A 23756-nucleotide genomic window follows, 5' to 3' on the forward strand; every position below is an offset into this window, starting at 1 on the left:
ACTAAATTGACTCGATCTGCTGATGTGTGCTGCTCACTAGTTTTTATTTTAAAAAAAATTAATTTTAAAAAATTAGCCCTTCGTCAGAGAGAATAGAGACGTTTTGAGTTCTGTGTGTGAGTTAATAAGCAGGAAACATGGGGAACATTGTAATGAGAAAAAACAAATTAGTTGAATGAAGACCGTTTATCATAACGAGGGGATTAGGAGTTTATTCACAGATTATTTCAAGAGCACCTCCGCATATATTGGATTTTGATTCTAAAGTACTGGCATCATCCATGAAACGCATAACTGAAGCGTTGATGCCGCCAATAAAGCCATTCTCTGCTTAGAGTTAAAACCGTTTAAACCATGCCGATGAAATTTCTGTTGATCAGCCGTTTCCTTCTTAGAGCCTGTACAGCCTCTTACCAAGCGAAACAGCAGGAAGGTATTATGTCACAATTATAAAAGCATGACTTCTTTTTCTTTCTTTTTTTCCTTGTCAATGCATCCTTTTTCCATCAGTACATTGATCTTACTTTTACTAATACATTTTTTTTTCTTGTTTAGATACTCTTCTGAGAGAAGACAAAGGTCAATATTTCTAACAGATTCATCTCCATCAAGGTTGAACACGTAACGTTTTAAAGAAAAATCTGAGATGGTTGTTTTAATTGATTCAAAGCTTCAAAAAAAATTGCACAGCACACATCCTTGTTTTTATCGCGTCCCTCTATCTTGCAAGTGCTCGATCCATACATCGGAAGTGACTAGATAGTTAGGATATCATGACCCTTTTTATTTTCATCATTTGATAATTTTACCCACATGTTCTATGAAAGACTTCCCCTCGATTTCAACCTAACGTTCCGTTCATTTCTCAGGCTACAACAATATAACTATGATAGGAAGAAAAATGTAATAGATTTCCAAAGGTTATTCAACAATATATAAATACATATTACGGTACATAAATTTAAAAAAATCAAATTAAATCCAATTTTTGTTCTCCATTAAATACTTTGGCGTTGGTCAGTCAGGTTACTTAAGGCTTTTGAAGGACTTGTTAGATTATAACTGCGATTAAAAATAAAGATTGTATTCATAACCCTTTCTGAGATCCAATGAGTTCATCAAAGGTGCCCTGAGCAGCAATCTGGCCTTCTCTTAACAATAGGATACTGTCACAGTTACTAACAGTGCCTAAACGATGAGCAATAATAATGACCGTTGAGTTTTTCAATTTCTCGCGCACAGTTGACCAGATGGTTTTCTCTGTATTTGGATCCACGTGCGCCGTTGGCTCATCCAAAATAACGATCTTATTTCGCTTAAGCAAAGTGCGAGCCAAGCATATTAATTGTCGCTCACCAGTACTCAAGTTTTCGCCTCCCTCAAAAAGTTGGTGATCAAGTTGACCGTCTAGATTTTCGACCAAACTGGTGAGTTTCACCTCTTTGATAGCACTCCATAGTTCATCATCTGTGTACTCCTCTAAGGGATCCAAGTTTTTCCTTAACGATCCACTGAAGAGAACAGGGGATTGGCCGAGGACCGAGATACATTTCCGCGATTCCTGAAGTTGAACACCTGTTATGCATACACCATCGATGAATATCTCCCCTTCGGCCTCAGGCATGCGTAGGAGAGCTGATATAATGGACGACTTCCCGTCACCCGTCCGACCTACGATTCCCAACTTGTTCCTCGGCTGGATTTCAAAAGTTAAATTTTTGAGTACTACCGGTCCGCCTGGATAGTACCTCATGTAAACATTTTTAAAACTCACATGACCATCACATGGCCAGTGTTTTGGAGGAAGTGTTTTGATGGTGTATCCAGGTTCTGAGCCGAGGCGCGTGTACTCCAGGACTCGCTCCACAGACGTCATAAGGTTCTCAGTTTCAGCATAATATCTAACAGCCATTTGGGAGATTTTTGCCGTGTCAATAACGTAGGCAAGCGCCAGACCAGCCAAAGCTGAGATAAATAGAATGATTAATGGATCAAAACAATAATAATAATAATGATCATGTTTATAGATAGCTAAATTAATAGATAAACTTTGTCAGTATTACCAGTTCTGTAGAATTTTCGTGATTGATACCTGGGTTTTGAGAAGCTAAAACAGAAGCAAAAGCCACTGCAGTTGTTAATAATGCACAAAGAACGTCAGCACGGAAACCAAGCCACCGATTACCGGCTACCACCATGGAAAACGCGCGATTGTGTAAATCTTGATGCCTGTAAGTTATAGAAACAAACAGATAAGCAAACTAGAAAAAACAACAAAGTGAGACAAGAGTAATTATTTTTACTCAATGACATTTATGGACGTTTTATAGCTCGTAGCTACCTGCATTTTCGCATTTGCTATCATGATACGGTTCAGGGCTCAGTTATGTACGAAGGAAAATTTAAATCCGTAGCACAGAGAGGCTATGATAATATGAGCGATATTCCTTTATTCACGGTTCCTGGTAGAAAATCTCCGGGTGATGCTAAAGTTACGGGAAAACGCCACCAACGATGCGTGAAAGAAAATCGTGAGAAGTGAAAGCTTTCGGTTCTAAGAGATTTTTTATTCTGTAAAACTCTCCAGAGTCAGACTTAAATGAACATTGAACACTCTATGCGAATGAGAACTTTTCATAAGTCTCCTGGGAACCGTATTGACCGGTTCTTGTTTTGGATATTCTCTTTCGCAGGCGATCGATGATACCTATTCTCCAGGTTAAGGACTCAGTTTCCATCATCAGCTGTAGACATAAAGCATTAAATTTAATTGCTTCGTGCAATCATACTCACCTATAAAACTCTCCGATGAAATCGTTTTCTCTTTTTCGACTGCGAATTGTATCTAAGCCGATCATGGTTTCTGAAAAGTGCGATATTACGGGACTTCGACAAACAGCCTCGAGCCTCTTGAGCTCACGGGAAGTCTTCAAGTAATACCACGTTAAGCACAGAAAAATGACCACGGCTGGAACCGAAACAATGGAGAGCCAAATATTCGTAAACAAGGGTAGCAGCATGGCTGTGGATATAAACAAAGAATACTGGATGGCTGATAGAAACATCCTGGGAAGTAACTCGTCCATGCAACCAATGTCTTTGGAACATCTGTTTAATATGCGTCCCGCAGGATTAGTGTCGAAAAATAACACTGGGGCTTTCAGCAAACAGGTAACGAGCCGGCTGTACAAGTTTTGAGATGATCTGAGGGAGACACTGAAGAATATGACGGCACGGATGATGGCCATAGCTGAAGCACCGAACACAAGAGCAGCGTAACTACTCAGTGCTGAGAATGAATGTTGTTCCGATGCAGGTTGAATGGTAGTGAACCAAGAAAGCCAGACGTCGGGTGAAACAAGAAGAGCTAATAAATGAATCATTAGAAAAAAAATATTCGTTTTCCAGAACAAAAATGATTACGAATTATTATAGAAATGTCATTCATTCAGAGTTGTGGAAAAATGGCGTTATTTACATGAAAGCAATGAGCGTTTTAGTATGCATGTATACTCCAGGTGATCTGGAAAAGTTTGAAATTACGAATCACTCAAAGAATATGTATCACTATGTTTCACACGTGATAGAGACATCAAAGATGACATACGTAGTGCGCAGAACCACTTGATTTGCTTGCTAGTTTAAATTCTCGTAAAGTTACTAATCAAAAAAGGGATTTATTATTATCATCATAAACAAGATTATCACCAAAATCCACTTATCGTTAATGATAGCTGTTTTTCTTTTTCTAATATTGCTCAGTGTTCTTTTCTACCTGATCATTTTTCTTGTTCTAGGTTAAAATTATCATGGGAAGTTACCTGGAATGTTTCTCTTACCTTGCGTCATAAGAAAAAGAAGAAGTAAAAGAATCATGAAAAATGGATGCATTCCGGCTCTAAAATAATTCCAATATAAGGAAGAGGAGATATCCCCAGTTGCCGTATCTTCATGGGATACAGGCAAAGGCTTATCGAATTGGCCTCGGTTTGCGTTATGACGTAAGTTAGATTCTTTGTTAGGAGTGGTGGTCTTTTTTTCCATGGCACTACTAGCATCTATTATAGAATCAATAATTACTCCCCTTTCTTTCAATTCGCTGTAAGTGCCTTTTCCTGAGACGGATCCGTTGTTGAGAACCACAACCTGGTCAACCATCCTAAGGTACCTTTCTGTGTATGTCACTAGGACTCTTATTTTATTCTTTAACAAGTTGCAAATGCACTCAAAAAATATGTGTTCACCAACTTTAGAATCAACTGCGCTCAAAGGATCATCGAGTAAATATAAGTCAGCATCGGCGTATACTGCACGAGCCAAATTAACGCGAGCCTTCTGGCCGCCACTCAGCACGACACCGTGTTCTCCAACAAATACGAGGTCACCATTTGGAAATCTTCCTATGTCGTTAGTTAGCGTGCAAGCTTGAATCACCCTGTTGTATTTTGTTTCATCGAAAGGCTTCCCAAACAAAATATTTTCTCGGAGTGTTCCAGAGAAAACCCAAGCAGTTTGAGAGACATAAGCCACATTCCCGGAGTAGGTTATATTCCCACTGGATGCAACGACTTCTCTTGCAATGGCAGCTAGGAGTGTAGATTTTCCACTCCCCACCTCACCAGTAACGACTGTTAGACTCTGCTCCGGGATCTCAAAACTGACATCGTGGAGGATATATGGCCCATCCAGCTCATCAACTTTACACCAAAGACCTTCAATTAATAACTTTCCTGAAAAGGTTTGAGTAGATTCAGTTCTATAGTTACGAATAGTATCGTTGTCAACAGAAAAGTAACCATCAAAGTCTTGATTTTCAGATATTATTTCTTCACTCTTATCTTCTGTTTTTAAGGGGCCTCGAACATAAAGCTCTGGGAAGTTGTTTTTAGGTTCTTGAACACGATCTTGGTGGCCAGGAGGCTTCTCAGTGGATTCCAAGCCCATTGAAGATATATTTTTCAGCAAAAGAAAGTTTCTGATTCTTTTTAAAGATATCCACAACTCAAACACTGAGGTAATAGCATAAAAGAATCGTGTGATGGTAATTCGAAGTGTATTAATGAAAGCCAGAAGCATAAACGCCGTGGTAGGTGAAATTAGATGGCCATCGAGGCTGAGAGCTAAGACAGATAGAAACGTAGCTCCAGCCCCTAAAGTAAACGGCAGAGATTCCACAATTGATAACAGAGCTCCCCTCTTTAGGATGATCCAGATCTCCTTCCTAAAGGACATAAACAGGAATTCTCTTCTACTGGCACCTCATAGTGTAAGTCAGTTATCGAAAGTGAATGCATTACTAAACCATGGCAGCTAAACTAAAGCATCAATCATATTTTTCATAACAATAAATTCAAAGCCATGAGAATGAAATCTGGTGGTTTTTTGGTTAGTAATTCCATTACTCAGTTGAATGACTGAATCGTCTGACGATTACTAAGGCAGAAGGTCCATCAGATGTACATGTATTTTAATGATAAGCGAACTTTATTCTTGTTCTTTTATAAGAAAGGACATCTTCCCTTCTTTGAGGAATATACCTAATCAATTATTACCTATCTGTAGTTTTCACAGTGCTATTATTTTACATTATATTATTTTGCGTCTTAGTGCAATTTCGCGGAATGTCCTCTCCTACCTTCTTACTTCTTGAATCCTATCCTTATGGATGTTCTCCAAGGCGTTAGCCTTAAGTGCGCGAATGCCTGATATGAGTTCAATCATCATTGATATGCGATGATCGGACACGGTGGCTGTTTCCTGCAGCAGCTGGGCACACAGGGATGAGATAATCATGACAAATGGAATCACCGCCACAAGGTAGAAAACTCCCATTATTGCTTCCCAACTGATGAGATAAAACAATAAGGAAGTCACAGCTGCGATTTCGAGTATTGTGAATGTCGACATGAATATTCGTCTGGGTGCCAATTCAATTCTTTCAACGTCAGTTGAAATTAAGTCGATAACATTTCCACTTGTCACTTTTCGAAGCGTCTGTTTACTGACCAACGGTATCTGAAAAGGATGATCACTTCCTGTTAGAAGTTGAGATGGATCGAGAGAAAGACAAACGGACAAACTTCTGCCGCTTAACTGATTGACCGATTGACTAATCGACTAACCGACTGATTGACTGATTCAATAACCAAAGAAATGCGTAAATAGATGGGTTAATTTCTCACCGACTAATTACAAGCTTCGTTTGCTGTCTAAATGACTAACCTTGAGGTATATAAGACCCTTAATAGCACTGCTGAGTCGCATTCCTAGAAGTTCTAACTGGTACCCAGTATAGTGAATACAGGCGGTAGATAAGCCGCTTAATATTAGCAGGAAACAGCATCCATAGGCTAAAGAGTAGTCTCTCTCAGAGGAACGGAGCAAATGAAGGAGCAAACCGAGGAAGAATGGCTGTAAAACACGACATACTGACTCCAAGAGCACAAAACATGTCAGGAAGGAAATCTTCCTTAAAGACGTGGTCCTGACGATGCACTTCCAGAGGCTGGGTTGTACTTTACACTCGTTATCCTTGTTGAGTTCGTTTACGTGTTTGTTCCATTCCTTCTGAAGGCTCTCTGTCAGATCTCTGGTCTTGTCTTCCTCGTGAACAGGCAGTATGTCAGAGTGTGCCAAGGGTCTCCTGTTCCCCATTCTGAATATGCCGTCCATCCACCAAAAGGATAATAATGATAACCAACTTGCAGATGTTGCAGGATGGACAGAGCTTGTGGTATCCACATCACTTGACAGTCTTCTGTAGCTTGCTTTTTCCAACATCCTGAATTTCAATAGCTTAAAAGACAACGAGAAGCATTAGATACATGAGGTATAGAGTAGCACGAAGACACAGCCTGATACATCGATTACTAGTTTACTAACAAGTTTGCTACTTAATTGAATTATGAGGTATCGCTACTGATTTCCTTTTTACTTCGAATGGATCTGAAAACGAAAACAAAACGGAAAGCATCGATAGATGTGCTTGATAAATTTGCCTATCCTGGCTGATACTCTTGCGAACATTTTAATAATAGATTCGCCTCTCCTTAATTGTTTTTCTTCTAAGTTTGACAATTGTTGCTGCACGAAAGTGAACCTCTGTAACATAAATACTTTGCAGAATAGAACTTTTTTGCGGATATGTTCTATTACTTAGCTTCCTCCCGATGGCCTTAGAAATTTCCGGCTTTAAACTTTGGTAGATCTCCGAGATGTCACCCTTAAAATGTCAAGCTAAGCGAGTTTTGTATTATTTCTTTACGAAACTTTAAGATTGTTGCGCTTTGGGATAATTGTATCACATAGCTTCAACTGACACTTCAAACAATTAATATTTAACTGTTGAAAAAACTGTCCAGGTTAAATTTCGCTTCCAAGCAACAGCTTTAGTGAAGGTCATGAAATTGGTAAACAGCTATTCGAACAGATCGGATGGAATCATTCTCGAAAAAAAAAAAAAAAAAAAAAAAGATTACCCTTCTAGCAGTTAAATTCTCTCCTCATAACCGTGAGACTTAATTAAAAAGAGGAGTTTGAACTCAGCGCTGAGGTTAGGGGAACAATAATATCATGGTCGTAAAAGACCTCTCTAGGTCTGCCATGCCTCCACAGAAGTCTGTGGGTCATCCATCGAATATAAATCGATATTGTGCCATCGATAGTAAATTTCTATGATGCAATTGTTAATAACACCAAACACATAGAAAACAAATGACATGCATAACAAAGCAATTAGGTTTAAAGCAAATAAGGATTAAATCCACATTATTCTTATTAAATGTTTCAGTATTGGGTGACACAATGCTTCACAGAAAATTTTAATAAGTTAAATCGGATTTGCTTTTCATAGACTCTGCTAACTTACTCATTTCATATTCAAACACGTCTATTTACCCACAAGCAGAAATTAATTATGATTTTATGAATAAAGATGAGACATCAAAAAAGTCATAATGGTGATGGCATTAAATGTGTGGAGATAAATATCTTTTGAAATCCAGAATGTGAATTGAAATTGATCGCTTTGTGTCATTTATTTAGAATAAAGTTGGATTTCTTTAAACTACAACCAGATGCTTTATAACTACTCGTATTTGCTCTACATTTCAAAGCTGTTTTCTCATTTTGAACAACGTTTATGCTACCGGCATAAAGAGAAAAAAATGGTTCTCTACAGGTTTTCCATTAAGAAGATTTCGTTGGTAACGTAGATGTATAAATATCACAAGTTTTTCCCTGTAAAGGAGACTGAAAAAGTGTATTTTATCCGAAAAAGAAAATGTCTTTCTTTGATTGATCTCAAAGCTAATAACGTTAAAATTGTTAGAAGTAAAAATACCAACCTTACCAACCTTAGCTTTAATCTCCTCAAATTTGCAATATACAACTGTTTTCTTTGAGTTATGTTCTTCCTGATTTGCACTTTTAGGCTCCACAACTCAGCCATGATGTTAATAACATATTTTTGAAACGTCTAGGGTCAAGCGTGAACAAACAAGTGTTCCCGAATTCCCACTATATAAGTTATTAGCTAAAATGTGTTAAAATGTAAGAAACTAATCATATCAGCGACAAGAAGAGCAGTCGAAATAAGAAAAGCTATTTGGTGATATGGAGTTTAGTTGCCATTTGTTTCTGGTTTATAGCTCTGCTTTTACCTTAATGACTCATAAGATTACCTTTAATCTTCAGGGTACCCACTGATTTCTAAAGTTAAAGAAAGAAAAAATTTACAAGCTAGAACTCAATCATAATACTACACCGATAAAACTTTTAGCAATATCTACCTGGTGAAAAGATGAGACGGGTACTGTGCTCTAACTTGGGAATATTACCTGGCTACTAAACAGTTGGTTCATACGGCGGCGCGCGTTCATCGAGATATGAAGCACTTGGGAAGTTTGGAGAGCACAAAAGATGCGTAAGAGTTGCTCGAGGCGTAGCCGAGAGCAACTCTAGCTTCTTGAGTGCTCTCCAAACTTCCCAAGTGCTTCATATCTCAATGAACGCACAGCTGACGTATGAACTAATTGTTTTATAACGTTTACAACCCGATGGTTTAAATTTTATAAAAGGGTTAATATTCTCTCTGCTACACTTCAGCGCGTTGATAATTTTGTTTCAGGAAGACATTTCGCTACGTACGTTGTAAACGACCTTGTCTTAGATTGGTCAAAAAACTGACACATGAATTCATACGTGTAAATGAACTTTATTTTCTGATTGAATAAAAAATTCTCTTATCCAAAAGAAACACAAAGATGCTGTTTCATTGGCTAATTTAAAACAGGCCACATCCTTGCTTCGTGTGACAGAAAGTTGGACAAATCTAGGAAAGCATCGCAAGGTTCCCAAACATTTTTTCGTTATCGACACCAATGAATATTTCAAACATACTTTTATGGTATAAAAGCTCTCTCGCAACTTTCCATGTTTAGCTTAAATTGCCGCCGAAGTCTTAACCAGTTTTTTTAATAGTAAAATCCCAAAATAAAAAATCGCGGAGAAACTTTTTTTTTGCTCAAGGGATTTTTTTGCTGATGTCATGAGCGTGCACAATAGGAATACGCAGCACGCTCACGCAATTTAATTTGATTAGACAAATTTACTAGCTATGTTATAATGCAATTTGTAACATAGCTTGTAAATTTGTCTACTCAAATTCAGTTGCGCGAGCGTGCTTCATATTCCTATTGTGCACGCTCAGCAAACAAATCCCTCGAGAAAAAAAATTTCCATCAGGTTGAAAATGTTATAAAACAATTGGTTCATACGTCATCTATGCGTTCATCGAAATATAAAGCACTTGGGAAGTTTGGAGAGCACTCAAGAAACTAGAGTTGCTCGAGGCGTAGCCGAGAGCAACTCATACGCATCTTTCGTGCTCTCGAGACTTCTCGCGTGCTTCATATCTTGATGAACGCACGCTGACGTATGAACCAATTGTTAAATGACTGATACTCGTTTTACATAGCTTACGGGGCAAAATTTTATAATTATTTACTTTTTGCGCAAGCTTTGTCAGGCTGCTAAATGTCTATTTTTATTATCAGTTTCTATAGAGGTTATAAAATCGATTTTGCATCAAAAGAAAGTACTAGCACCCCTTGATTAGCATAAATTCAACGAAATCAGTTGGTATCCTTAACAAAAAACGAAGATGCCTCATGGTGTGTTAGGAAAAAAGTGGGATAGTAAAAAAGCTTTTGAAGAACAATATTATGTTTTCTTGTAAGTGTTTTCGTATGTTTGATCATAAAATATTTTAACTTTGTTTTAAGGAAAAGGAGGGCAATGAACATGACATGAAAGGAAGAGAAAAAAAGCAAGGTGAAACACGAAGCTGTACCCTGACCAGAAACGACCTTTCATGGCTTGTCATGACGTTACAGAGGCCTACGAGTTATCTTTGAGTGATATGAAAATTCCATTGATTGAAAATCATAGCGAGAAGGTCGTTATTAAAACTAAACACAGGCTTAAAGCAATTAAACCGCACAATAAAGCAATTATATCCTTTTAAACACAAAACGCAAATTGAAATTGAATTGCAATGTTCTTTTAAAGCGAGAAATGCCATGGATACAGGATAGATCCACAAAATTTTCCTTAGCTCCGGAAGCTACTGCATCTCACCGATAATATTGGTAAGTTAATTGTGACCATTAGAATCAGTCAACATTACTCGAAACACGATTATGTGTTTGTGTCTCTATCCTTTTTTGTTTTATGAACAAGGATGTTAAATGTCTTGCACGCGAACTTTGCGTGATTAAGAGTAACTAAAGAGATGTTCTAAGTGTCAAGGTGTTAATGCGTTCAAATGTGAGGAAATTTTGAATGAAATCGAACAAAAAGCGTGAGTCTTGACAAAATTGTGATCGGCCTGGTAGATGTTTATGTGCTATCGTTCATACACGTATAAGATAAAGGGAAATGAAATGATACCAAAACAGGTAAAACATGTTTTTTGGGTATCCCTCATACATCGGCAAACGTGTGCTATATAGTCAATTTTTCAAACATCGTCTGATGGGAGCTGCGAGAGGTTTAAATTGCGCCATGGCTTTCAAAACTTTGACATCTCATCATAGATGTCCACTATAAATTTACGATTCAGTAACGCCGATGTTTATCCATCTTATTTTTTTTTAATTTTATATATATATATATATATATATATATATACATATATATATATATGTATATATATATATATATATATAAATATATAGGGAGTCTGTGTATTGATTTTTCCGTTTTACAGTGCTCGATACGTAGGAGTAGGAGTAGAGCGCGATATATGTTGTGATAGGGGAAAAAACAGAGAGACTATATTTTTATCCCTACAAGCCTGTTTCGTGATTACTCACTCATCAGGGGATTTTATTGTTAAGAATATTCGTACTATCGTTTCTATATTTTACAAATTTGCATAATAGGCGTGGCGGTAAAGTACGATGATATATAGATATATACTTATATTTCTATCAACTGTTCAGGACAGTGACCTAATCCTCGACATGGAGGGACAGGGAATAAGTGGAACAAACTTGGCGGCTGTGGCGTTTGAATGTTCGGCGAGCTATGAACAAATTAGACCCACCTACCCATTGGAAACTGTACGGTTCCTGTTGAGAAAAACTCGGAATTCTAGAACATAACAAGATTGAAAATTATATCTTTACCAGAAATCTTCAGGTTACTGTTCTTGAATTAGGATCCCGCACAGGCAAGTTCACTCTAGTTATGTTTGAAATCCTAGGAGGCATCGGGACTCAAATAATCGTGAGTGATCCCACAGGTACAATGATACAGCAGTTTTACCCTGCATTGAAATTCTTCAGTGTCGTGCAGAGAATATTGGTAAGTCAGGTTTAATTCACTTTTGCATCACCCTGTGAAATAGTTCAAACTATCTTAATTGATTGCCTTGTAATAATGCAGAAGAAGTAATCTTTAATAATATTACGACAAAGTTTGCAAAGTGGAAAAAAAGTGAAAGAAAATAGAACAGTTAGAAGTTAATGAATGACAAATGGCCATAGATTGGGCGCGACTAAAGAGGCTATTTCATTATCATCATTATTATTATTATTATTATTGATAAAATCCGTTATTTTTAACTGTAACGCCGTCATAAAAATATGTTTTCAAGAGAAGCTTAAGGGAAAACTAAATAAAATGCAGCTCCGATCGCGACGAGTTAGTCTGGCACTAAGATTAAGTTTCCTTTCTCATTCGCCAGCTTCGGGATAACTTTGGAATGGTCTTTCAAGCTGCTATTTTGTGCTTGAATTTTTCGCATTTAAAAATTCCATTATATCTCTTTTGTCGATTTAGCTCTCCCAGACTCGAGTGTTGATGCAGTTGTAGCAGCACGTTGTTTTCACTGGTTCGCAAACGAAGAGGCTGTGAGAGACATTTGCAGAGTTCTAGTGCCTGGTGGTTCTCTGGGAATGATTTGGATCCTTCCTGATGAGTCAGTGCCTTGGGTTAAAGAGTTGTTGACATTTTTTCGCCCGTTGGAAAATGGTTTCGAGCATACAACCTCAGAAGAAACCATGAAGAAGATATTTCAAGTGGTCGGAAAACTGTTCACTGTCCAAAAGGATTCGACAATGAGGAAACAGTGGCAGCTTACTTACGATGAATGTTACAATACCCTGGCTTCTAAAGGTGTTTTGCAAAGCAGCCCTGACGAGGTCAAAGATGGATTCAAGGTTTGGTTTGATAAAGTCATGCGCAAGCATTTTCATGATATCAAAGAAAACGACCGAATCCCTTGTCCGTCGGTCACGTTGATCTGTTGGTGAAAGAAAAAGGAAATGATACAAAATTTAGAATGAACCTCCTGGTGCCTCTCTGATTTGCTTGATGCTTGCGAACTTTTTTATATGACCTCTAGCTCACTCGTATTAAAAGGTTTAAATAGGTCCTTTAGTCACCAAGTCCACGCCCTAAAGTCTTTTTAGTACTTTCCTAAAATGCTTTCGCGCACGCTGCATAACTCGTCACGACTCATAACGAGTTCAGATTTGGGGCCGTTGTATTAATTATCGTAACTTGGTCCCACTTTCGGCTTAGAGTTAGTCATCAGAAATTGAAGTGTACACCAATATCCATGCCATGATTATCACACCCATTAAAATTGGCTGTATTACCTCATCATCACAGTCGAATATCTAACTATCGCTTGGTTTCATTGGTGAGAGGAAGGGTGTGGGGGGATTCATTAACCTAACTATTCGAAACTTCAAACTATTTGAAAAGACATATCTCAGAAGAGTTCAAAAGAGCGAGATTGATATTAAGCATGGCACGGTGCGATTGGATGGCGAAACGAAGCGGGAATACAGATCAACAGAGAGGTAATCGCACATAAGAAATTGAAAAATTTTAAATTAATTCCAATATGCTTTCTGCTGTTCGTAAGCTTAAATAGGAATGTTTGCATCATTTATGTTGAAAAAGTAAAATTTTTCATACTTTACCACTACCAGCTTGACGTAAGGATTGCAATAAAATTTCGGTCAAGAAAGAGTGAAATTACGTGATTTGTAGATAATTTTTTGTATTGAATTTGTATTACATCAAGACATTGGAAAAAATTTTCATTAAAAACATTTCTGGTTCATGCTGCGAGAAGAAAGGTTACAACGTTAACAACCATCTGAAACTTGCTCAAGGACCAGCCTGGATCACCTGACCTACTTTTTAAGGCCACGCAAAAAAGGCAAATAAAGAAGAGTCCATTCTGTACCCACAGCGGCACGTCTATACTCCATAGGAAATCTCAACTCTAGTAAAATTTTAGAAAGTACAATCAACTCTTTATCCATCATCCCCAATGAAACATCGTGAAGTTCTCTGAGTATTACAGATTTTAGGGAAAGAGAGCGGGGAGAAAGTTATCAGGACTTCTCTTTATATATATCTTTTAAAAAAACACATAACCAAATTACTTATGCCTAGATACTATAGAAATTCATTATGCATGAGAATTCATAAGTAGCATTTCCTTAAGAGCCTATTGGGGGCGAACATATTAAATATAACCAGAAACGTGTAAAATCCCGAGGAAAATCTATTGTGGGAAACAATCTTTAAATAAAATTAAATATTTCCAAAAAAGAAATTTTTGAATTTTAGATTTGGATTTCCATCGTGTGAGATAATCTTAGTTAAACAAGTATATTTTAGAACATTATTTAAATAAGTCACTAACAAAAACACGATAATTCCGACCTATTTTCCTGGACACATGTTCTTCCTTTTGGCTAATGCGTGCATGTGTATCATGTCTTTTTCTCAGCAAAGTTTGTTCTTTTTATTTTTATTATTATCATATTGTATTCATCCAGGGTCAACAGAAACGACAGTACAGAAAAAGATAACTGCATAGTTTTACGTGTGACTTTTATTCTACTTTCTACTTCACTGTAACATGATCATTTGTTTGTTCTGTCATTAACGAATGAACAGTTTTTATTTCAATTTTATCATATGCACTGGATTTCCATGACTTCTTCAGACGTACACTGCAAATTGAAAGAGAAAAAAAAAGGGTGATTACAGGTGACTGCACAACTTACAAGCATATTATCATGCTTGATCAAGGGCATAAATTTCGTTAACGAATTGTTTGCGGGTCTCTTTCATTTCAACTAAAGTTTAATGCAAATTAAGAGACATCACAGTATGGAATGAAAAATGGAGGCAAATGAGAGCCGTACCTGTTTTTAAAACCTTCATTCAAGTACTGCCCTTTGCTTGGAATCAGTTGTCTGGGCCTGAAATGTTAACAATAATATCGTTTTTAAAATTGTAACTACCTCACGGATGACTTATTTTGCCTTGCAACTGTTTATTGATACATAGCCAAATTGAAATAAACAAAGGACTCTAAGGATTATGGCTATGTCTTTTTGCTTCTCTTGGAATTATATACTACAACACGTAGTACAACACCAACATTAAAAAAAAGAAACATCAAGAAAAATTAAGAATAATTTTAAAAAAATGATCAAAAATTGCTTGATGCAGTACTCCTCAGAAACCTCCAGAATGAGAAACAAAAACAGTACTAACTTCTCTTTGCAATAAAAAAAGGTTAAAACCTTCAATGTTAATTTAAAGGTGTAAATGTGATGTACGAAAGCGCATTAAATCCCTTACAAGATTTGTCCTTGCAATGTTCCACCTGGTCGTTAAACCCAACACAACCAGAGCCTCCATACTGTGGAGGAGGATTTGCACATGAACGTGATCTCTTTCTGTAACCCAGACCACAAGTCTTGGTGCATGACGTCCAGGCTCCCCAACTTGTCCAATTACCATCGACTGCCATTGGATAAAAAGGTGTAAATCATCCAGCAAATGATCCCACACGTTTAAAAGATGTTACAAAGGCTAAATTTTGAACTCTATGGTCAAAAGCGAACTAACTAGAGAGGTACACTAATAATAAATCTATGGTTCGATTATAAAAAGCAAGACTTGCCCCCTTAACGATGTGAACAGGCTAATGTAAGACCTCCCTCACATAAGATGTCGAGCAAGAATTGCTAAATTAAAGCTTGCAGTGCAAGTGGTATTTAAAAAGTAAAATATTATACTGAAAATTGGAAAAAGGAACGTACCAGGGCAAGGATAATAGGCGTGGCATCTCGACTTTTGGTGCCCAATACCTACGCACGACTTTCCATTGTAGGCTGGTTTTGGATTATCGCAAACACGTTTTCTCTCTCGACTTCCATACCCACACGTGGCACTGCAGGCACTCCAAGGAGCCCACGAGCCCCAGCTTCCATCGACTGTGGTGAATATAGGAACGAAAGTGTGACTGGTTGAATTCTAATACCCCATGCATATGGAACACATCCGCAAAATTTGTAAATCAGCAAAACAAGGCTATTTTTAATATGCATAAACAGCGTAGAGACCAGCGGGTAATACATTACATTATTCATTGATTACATTACTGAGATATTATTATAGATCAGATAGGAATGCCAGATCGATATACGAAATTTGTTTTAACAACTTGTTTCTTTTCCCATTTATCAATCATATCATAATCCACAGAACAAGTGTTTTATCAACGAAAGTTAACGAAAACCGGTATTGACCACTGGCAAATCTGATGCTTCCCTTTACAAAATACAAAAGTAGTAGGAAAAAATACAATATATATATATATATATATATATATATATATAGCACTTGGCATACTACTCAAAACTTCATTACCTGGACAAGGGACGTCCTTGTTACAAACAGTTTTCTCCCTAGCGCTGCCTTCGCATTTTTTACCACCATACTGAGGTTTGGGTGAACTGCATTCACGAGTTCTCGATTGCTCCCCTTGTTTGCAACTCTTACTACACGTGCTCCAGGCACTCCACGCACTCCAATTTCCATCCACTATTAATGATAAGAAAACCAAAATGGGGAAAATGCGCTCATTACTGCTATTTAGTGTAAGTATTGGAGGTTTTCTCAACTAAGTCATAACAGCTCCACCAATTCTGTCCCGCTTACTTATCAACTTCTTCATGGTGGTGAGGTTGGAAGACAAACTAAGGAAAAACTGTTGTTACGATCACATGTATTCCCTAAATAGTGGGTAATTTGTTAGGATCAAGGAAACAAAAAATAACTGCTGAAATGTTTGTGAACAGTTATACAACCTTAAGGTGCTACAAACCAGAATGAAGAAAATAGGCCAACCCTAGTGGCAGTTGTCCCGGACCAATCAAAGAAAAATAATTGAATATTCTTCAAAGGCTAAAAGGTTTATTCATGCCATCCCACATGCATTTGTAGGCCTTCTTCATACCTGGACAGTTGTTCTGATTGCAAGGCCGTATTTGTCGAAATGCCCCTTCACATTTCTTGCCACCATGTGCAGCTGCAGGACTGTTGCATAAACGCTTCCTTGAATGTTCTCCTCCTCCACACGACTTGCTACATGTAGTCCAGGCTCCCCACTCGCCCCAGTTTCCATCCACTAAGAGAGTTTACAATAATTCATGGTACGACCACGGCAAATGCCAATTTTAACCGAAATACCACCAAATTTATTTTTTTTAATTCTTTCGGAATATTAAAGTTAAGCTCTCATTACCACCCTCAGTACAAGCATTTAAAAAACTTTTGAATAGCAATAAATTGTCATCGAGAAAATTATAGAAAAGAGAACACAGCATTTAACAAGTAAACACAGCTTTCTCAAAAAGGACGAGAGTGCAAAACTTGAGCCTTCGTAAAGTAAGCGACTAAAGCTGTATCCCCCTGTCGTCAATGTATTTTCACTCTCTTGATGATAATTAGGGTAAAACTGTACTGTAAGGAAGGAAACGGCAAAGTAGAAACTTCTTGAAGGAGAAACACACTCCCTTCCCTGAAAAGTATTAAATAAATGTGCTTGTATGATGAACTTCTAGTTAGTTGTGGCTTAAACATGCCTGGGCAAGGAATATTCTTATTGCAAACTTGAGTTTGACCAGATTCGCCGTCACATTTCTTTCCACCATACTGAGGTTTTGGTGAATCGCAAGCACGGGTTCTTGACTGTTTTCCTTCTTTGCATGTTTTACTGCACGTGTTCCATGCGCCCCATTGTCCCCAGTTTCCATCAACTAGATAAAAAATTCCGCAAAAAATGGTAGTAGTAGTAGTTTAGTAGTAGTTCTAAGTAGTCTTAGTAGTTAATCTCCTTAACTTGAAAGCTCATAATCATACCATTTTTTTTTGAGTACTCTGAGATAACATATGTCCGCAACACATACGAATTGTATAAAATGCATTAAATACTAACACTAAGCAGAGGGTAAAGATAAGTGAATAAAGATTACACATTCAACATTGCTTCTCAAGTGATGTCTCTTAGGAAACTAACAATGTTCACCGATATCCCAAGAGGACCTAGAATAGCCAATCGTATATAACAGGTTTTGCGTTGTCTATTCCTTCTTAACCAAGATGTTTAGAGCAACACACCAAGTACAAGTGATGTCATTTTCGAGAAAAGAGATATAAAGACTACAAATATAAACTCTAAAGAACACCTTTACAAATAAAACCGTTTGGGTAACTCGGACTTCTGACCAGATCTTATTAAAGCTTTAATGCATACCTGGGCAAGGGACTTTGTCGTTGCATATTTGATTTTCATCAGCTTCTCCTTCACATTCTCTCCCTCCATACTTTGGAGCAGGGCTATCACATTTACGAGTTCTGGATTGTTTTCCTTGCTTACATGTTTTGGTACATGTGCTCCATTCACTCCACCCTCCCCAGTTTCCGTCAACTTAGCACCAGACGAAAACAAAAAAATTAAGTTTTATCATTTAATACCAAACGATTTTTATGAAACCTTTCAGTGCATGCCGAGGCAACTGTCTGCACCTCAGAATATTGAAAAGAGTTTTTTGAAAGGGAGCGAGCTGGATACCCAGCGACCGTCTAAAAACTAAAAACTGCCACCGTTCCCACGTCTTATTTCGGTAAAAGTTAAAGCTTAGTAGTAACAAAATGGGCGAAAATCTAATTACATGTCATGTTATAAACAATGCAGCAGACTTACATACCTGGACATTGGACTTTGTCGTTACAAACTTGTATTTCTTTTCCACTTCCATCACATTTCTTTCCACCATACTGAGGAGAAGGTGAATTACATTCACGTGTTCTCGACTGCTTCCCCTGCTTGCATGTCTTAGTACAAGTGCTCCATTCACTCCATTTTCCCCAGTTTCCGTCGACTAAAGTTGAAAATATGGAGAAGGTTTTTATCACATTTATATCTCCTGCCAGGCTATGAAATGTGCCTCGGTATCCATCCATCTACCTGTCTATCTATCTATTTATATTTATTTACATGTAAGTAATCTGTAATGTAATCTGGGTATCTTTTGCCCCATTCACACCAAAGCTTAAACATGTTTAAAAGTTGTTTTGTTAAACACAGTTTAATTTTTTTTTTCTTCATAGAAACTATTTAACCGAATATTTTTGACTTGAATGTAGCACATTGGAAATGCAAGTTAGCTAGTACTTGAATCCAATGGAAAATCAAGTTTTTCAGTTCTCTGTTTATAATTTTCATTCAATGAAAACCAGTTTAACAAAACATGTTTTGCTGGTGTGAATGGGGTATTTGTTTGTGCTTCAACCAAAAGCGACAACTTTTAAGAAATGCCACTACAACTATGGAACTACAAGCAATGTCAACGGAGACATTTCATAACTATCCCGAAAGAGTGTTGTAGTAGAGATGATGCATCACCCTTACCGACAAGTCAGATGTTTGCCACGAAATCACGATCCGCGTAATACGTATATGCACATTAAAGGACTATGGTAAAACACAAATCCGTGAAGGAATGCATTGATTACCTGGGCAGGGGACTTTGTCGTTACACACTTGGGTCTCCATTCCTTCTCCAGCGCATTTCTTTCCACCATATTTAGGAGCTGGTGAATTACACTCACGAGATCTGGACTGCTTTCCCTGTCTGCAAGTTTTAGTACAAGTGCTCCACTCGCCCCATTCACCCCAATTTCCATCAACTGAAATCGTAAAACATGCAGAAACTATCAATGACGTTTACATATCGATTTTTCAAGCTTCTGATGACGTCTATACATTCCGTTTTTCCCAATATAAAATAAAAATATGTTGTTAATAAAACTTTTAAGCAACTACGAGCAAGCAAGGTTATGTAGAGCTGTTAATAACGTCTGCTTCTCCACTAAAGTAGCATTGTAACAAAGAAAGCCAAATGTTTGTATTTTAAGAAGTCTTAGCATGTAAGTGATATGCTTTTGGGGTAATTTAGCAATTTTAAAGTTGAACTTAATGTATTATGGAAAGAAAGAAATGAAGCAACGATAAATGTGCTTAAGCATTTGTCGCCGAAAAAGTAAACATAATTTGCTTTCAAATTTTGTAATTTTAAGCTACCATTGCTATCGATTGTTTCTCTTCTGGGAAACAGCGGCTTTGATAATGAAATTTTCATGTTGTCGCAATTACTACGATGACGAAAAATGCACTATCGTTATCTCTATCTTCACAATATCAAGAGTTTCACTAGAAATAAAAGTGTGAACTCTACATCTTTCAATCAATATCCGATTACCAGGGTAAATCGTCTCTGAAAGGTTAATATTTACCTGGACATGGGACTTTGTCGTTACACACTTGTGTTTCCTTTCCTTCTCCATCGCATTTCTTTCCACCATACTGAGGAGCTGGCGCGTTGCATACACGTGTCCTTGACTGCTTCCCCTGCTTGCATGTTTTAGTACAACTGCTCCACTCACTCCATTCTCCCCAGTTTCCATCAACTGAAGACCAGACATTTAAAAGAATCGTTAGCTCATTCCTGCAATGCGATCATTTGCAGTTATTCAGTGGGCGAAAGCTTAAAGCAAAATGCATCATGTGATTGCCGAACTGCAATTTGAATACCTCGAATTTCCTTACAAAGCTAGATAGACTTCAATACTAAAATCCACGCCTACCAGGGCAGGGGACTTTCTGGTTGCAAATCTGAGTCTGGCTAGACTGTCCATCGCATTTCCTTCCACCGTACTGAGGAATTGGTGAGTTACATTTGCGTGTTCTTGACTGTTTTCCCTGTTTACAGGTCTTTGTGCATGTACTCCATTCACTCCATCCTCCCCAGTTTCCGTCAACTGAAATTCAAAATTTGTTGTATGGACAAGTTTTAGAGTGATAAGTCTCATTCCCATTAGGTCGGAATATTCTTTTATGAACTTTTATTTCTGGTCGTTTATTTTGATTACCAACCCAAAATTGTTCATTTAATGCTCCTTTCAGTGAAAGGGGAAATGTTGAGAGGTGCTAGAGAATAAGTTCGTTAAGGTGATGATATATTAAGTTATTTTTAATAAGATGTCACTCGCATCATCGTAATTTCTCGTTGATTTCTAGAGAGGTCTAAAGAGAGATATCGTTGAGTCTAAACGTAGAAGATTATAACCTGGACAGGGGACCTTTTGATTGCAAATTTGAGTCTGGCCGGAATGCCCGTCGCATTTTCTACCACCATATTGAGAAGCTGGTGAGTTGCATTTCCGTGTTCTTTATTGTCTTCCCTGTCTGCACGTCTTTGTACATGTGTTCCATGCACTCCACTGCCCCCAATTACCGTCAACTAAAGACATAATCATTCATTATTTCGTACTAGGTTATATCTTCTCTCGTGCTGGAAATATTAATGTCCCTTTTTTTAGTCTATCAATAGGTCCTTAAAGTTTAATATCGAAAGCTGTTCATACTGATTAAAGTGGAAAGACAATTTCTCTTTACCCGCCAACACAGGCGAGAAAATGGTAAACATAGGATTCAATGCAAGATATATAACCGACCTGGACATGGAATATTTGCGTTGCAAATACGGATTCCAACTGCCTTTCCTTCACATGCTTTTCCACCGTACTGAGGAGTAGGCGAGTTGCACTCACGCTTTCTGGATTGTTTTCCCTCCTTGCACGTCTTCGTACATGCACTCCACTGTCCCCATTGCCCCCAATTTCCGTTTACTAATTTAAAAATCAAACACATCTTTTAAATCATTAACTACATGTAAGGTATTTCACAAACTCACAACGACACCAAATTGTCAGAAAGCATTTGAATGCTGGTGAGGCAATTGTATTCAATAAAAGTCTATGTCAGTCAAACAAAATAATAACCATAGGTGCCACTTCTCGATTTACCAATGCGTTTTATTCATTTACTTTCTAAAAAAGTTATGACATGACAGATGGGATAAAAATTCAGACTAAAAAGCATTTACAGTAGGTAAGCAATTTTATCAAAACAAAAACCAAAACAAAAAAACAAAAAATGAATGATCACTTTTCCAGTGAGATTCAACAGTATTTACTGTATATCTAGAAAGGTCTAGCCTACCTGGACATGGCACATCATTATTGCATACTCTGGTCTCTTCTCCATCTCCTTTGCAAGCCTTCCCACCATACTTTGCCGCCGGTGAGTTACATTTGCGTGTTCGCGACTGTTTTCCCTGCTTGCAAGACTTTGAACATGTGCTCCATTGGCTCCACTCTCCCCAGTTCCCATCAACTGCGTAATAGATTTATTCTAATCACAAATCGTAAAGAGAACCTTTGGATTGAGTGTTGTAAAATCAAAACCAAAGTAATCGCGTTGGCTAGTCAGAAGAAAGGAAAATATCTTTGAGAGCCAATGACAAATCAAAATAAAAACAAATAAACTGCCTAAAATACAAGAAAGTCTTGTTTTGTGCTAGTTTTGCGTCTGACTGGCCGGTGGGTGCGATTTCTTTAGGGCCAATCACAGAGAGAAATAAAGGGCAACCAATGAAATCTGGGATCACTTTCGACGCTAAACAGAAAATTGCTCTATCTGACAAAAATTACCTAAACAGCATTTTATATTCTCTTCTTACATTTCAGATATATGACGAAAAAAATAGGTGAGAAAAATACAACATTTTTTTCCTTTTGGAATATACGCTTTATTTGAAACCAAAGTGAGTTCAACCCACCTGGACACTCGTCAGTGTTGCAATCGCGTGAACTCGCAGATGTACCGGGACATGCTTTGCCACCATATGCAGGTTTGGGATTATTGCATTCTCGTTTCCTTCCCTGCCGACCGCCACCACAACTCTTCGAACATTCACTCCACGAGCCCCAATTGCCCCAGTTTCCATCAACTACAAAAAAAAATGGACGGTAGAGACATCATCAAGACCAGTTTCATCTTCCAACAATTCTTACTGGACAACACTGAATATCTGACGCGTATTTCTGCTACATTGCACTTCCTTTAACTCTGCTTTGACTCATTCAACCGAAATTTCTCACCTTCACAAATACTACAAGTTCTCTGGCACTTGAAATACTTGAAAGAGGGATAATTGCAGTAACCCTTTTTCTTGTAGTGTTCGCATTTCTCTGTGCCGAATCGATCGCTGTCTAGTCCTGAAAAAAAAATGGAATGAATCCACGATTTCGCGAGAACCAATTTTTAACGATACATCGATTTAGACAATACTTAACCAAACTGCAAGCAGACGTTGACGCGCCCACGATGTTAAAGAACTACAAGATTTAATCAAACATAATTTCCTTACTGTAGATCTCCATTTTTCTTACCGCCAAGATTTATAAGATGCGTCAAACATACCAATGAAAAATTCTAACAGCACCTTTACATCCTGAGCATGTTTTCCTGCAATCCTTCATGTGATGGTAACACTTTCCATCTGACTTTATCTTGAAACATTTTTCGCATGAATAGGTGTCCAAACAATCTGGAAAATTAATTTTAAAAAAGAAAATTAAAACAACAATAACTGTCGGTATAATGAAAAACGACAATTAAATTACGCTCTGTAAACTACTTTAGTGTAGAAAATAAATTCCTCCACCACCTTTTTTCCTCCCTTATCATGCAATGTTTTATTTTGTCAGAACTACTGATAATGTCAATTCAGGTACCAAGGTATAAAATATCTCAAACACGCAAGTAGTACTAAAGGTGACCTTTCGGAACAAGATTTGATGAAAAATTAGATTCAAACACCAACTGATCTGTAAATAAGTTTAAATGATAGTTGTTTAATCTTAAGCGCATTCATTGTGAACTTACTGTTAAAGTAGTCAGAATCATCCGCGGTAAAGCTATCAAGATCTGTAAATATAGGCTCTAGTCGTATTAGTCAATA

At 37.5% G+C, this 23756-nt stretch overlaps 2 protein-coding genes and 1 pseudogene across 2 annotated transcripts; 1 reads left to right on the top strand and 2 right to left on the bottom strand.

Moving 5' to 3' along the window:
• Positions 1-996: 996 nt before the first annotated feature.
• LOC131772003 (ATP-binding cassette sub-family C member 4-like) lies at positions 997-8844 on the bottom strand. Its single transcript, XM_059087911.2, has 7 exons — positions 8790-8844; positions 6223-6795; positions 5636-6015; positions 3840-5221; positions 2794-3367; positions 2093-2229; positions 997-1965 (listed from the first exon to the last, which is right to left on the bottom strand). Exons 2-7 carry the CDS (start codon positions 6778-6780, stop codon positions 1088-1090), a joined length of 3909 nt encoding a protein of 1302 aa, XP_058943894.2. The 5' UTR covers positions 6781-6795; positions 8790-8844; the 3' UTR covers positions 997-1087.
• Positions 8845-10135: 1291 nt separating this feature from the next.
• Positions 10136-12851, top strand: LOC131780578 (uncharacterized; annotated as a pseudogene).
• Positions 12852-14434: 1583 nt separating this feature from the next.
• Positions 14435-23175, bottom strand: LOC131780577 (A disintegrin and metalloproteinase with thrombospondin motifs adt-1-like). The gene is made up of 17 exons (XM_059097190.2): positions 23163-23175; positions 22894-23010; positions 22572-22742; positions 21953-22126; positions 21406-21579; positions 20536-20709; positions 20185-20358; positions 19405-19578; positions 18597-18770; positions 18143-18316; positions 17472-17645; positions 16844-17014; positions 16255-16428; positions 15645-15818; positions 15159-15345; positions 14739-14795; positions 14435-14543 (listed from the first exon to the last, which is right to left on the bottom strand). The coding sequence occupies exons 1-17, from the start codon at positions 23173-23175 to the stop codon at positions 14435-14437; spliced, it is 2565 nt and encodes an 854-aa protein (XP_058953173.2).
• Between the last annotated feature and the right edge of the window lie 581 nt (positions 23176-23756).

This window comes from Pocillopora verrucosa, chromosome 9 (assembly GCF_036669915.1).
Source record: "Pocillopora verrucosa isolate sample1 chromosome 9, ASM3666991v2, whole genome shotgun sequence".
NCBI lineage: Eukaryota > Metazoa > Cnidaria > Anthozoa > Scleractinia > Pocilloporidae > Pocillopora > Pocillopora verrucosa.

Coding starts and splice junctions, on each gene's coding strand:
- LOC131772003 (XM_059087911.2), bottom strand. CDS start 6,780: ATGTTGGAAAAAGCAAGCTACAGAAGACTGTCAAGTGATGTGGATACC. Junction 6,016..6,222: donor AGGGTCTTATATACCTCAAG/GTTAGTCATTTA, acceptor CATCCTTTTCAG/ATACCGTTGGTCAGTAAACA. Junction 1,966..2,092: donor TTTAGCTTCTCAAAACCCAG/GTATCAATCACG, acceptor TATTTATCTCAG/CTTTGGCTGGTCTGGCGCTT.
- LOC131780577 (XM_059097190.2), bottom strand. Junction 17,646..18,142: donor CGACAAAGTCCCTTGCCCAG/GTATGCATTAAA, acceptor TTTTTTATCTAG/TTGATGGAAACTGGGGACAA. Junction 15,819..16,254: donor CAAGGACGTCCCTTGTCCAG/GTAATGAAGTTT, acceptor TATTCACCACAG/TCGATGGAAGCTGGGGCTCG.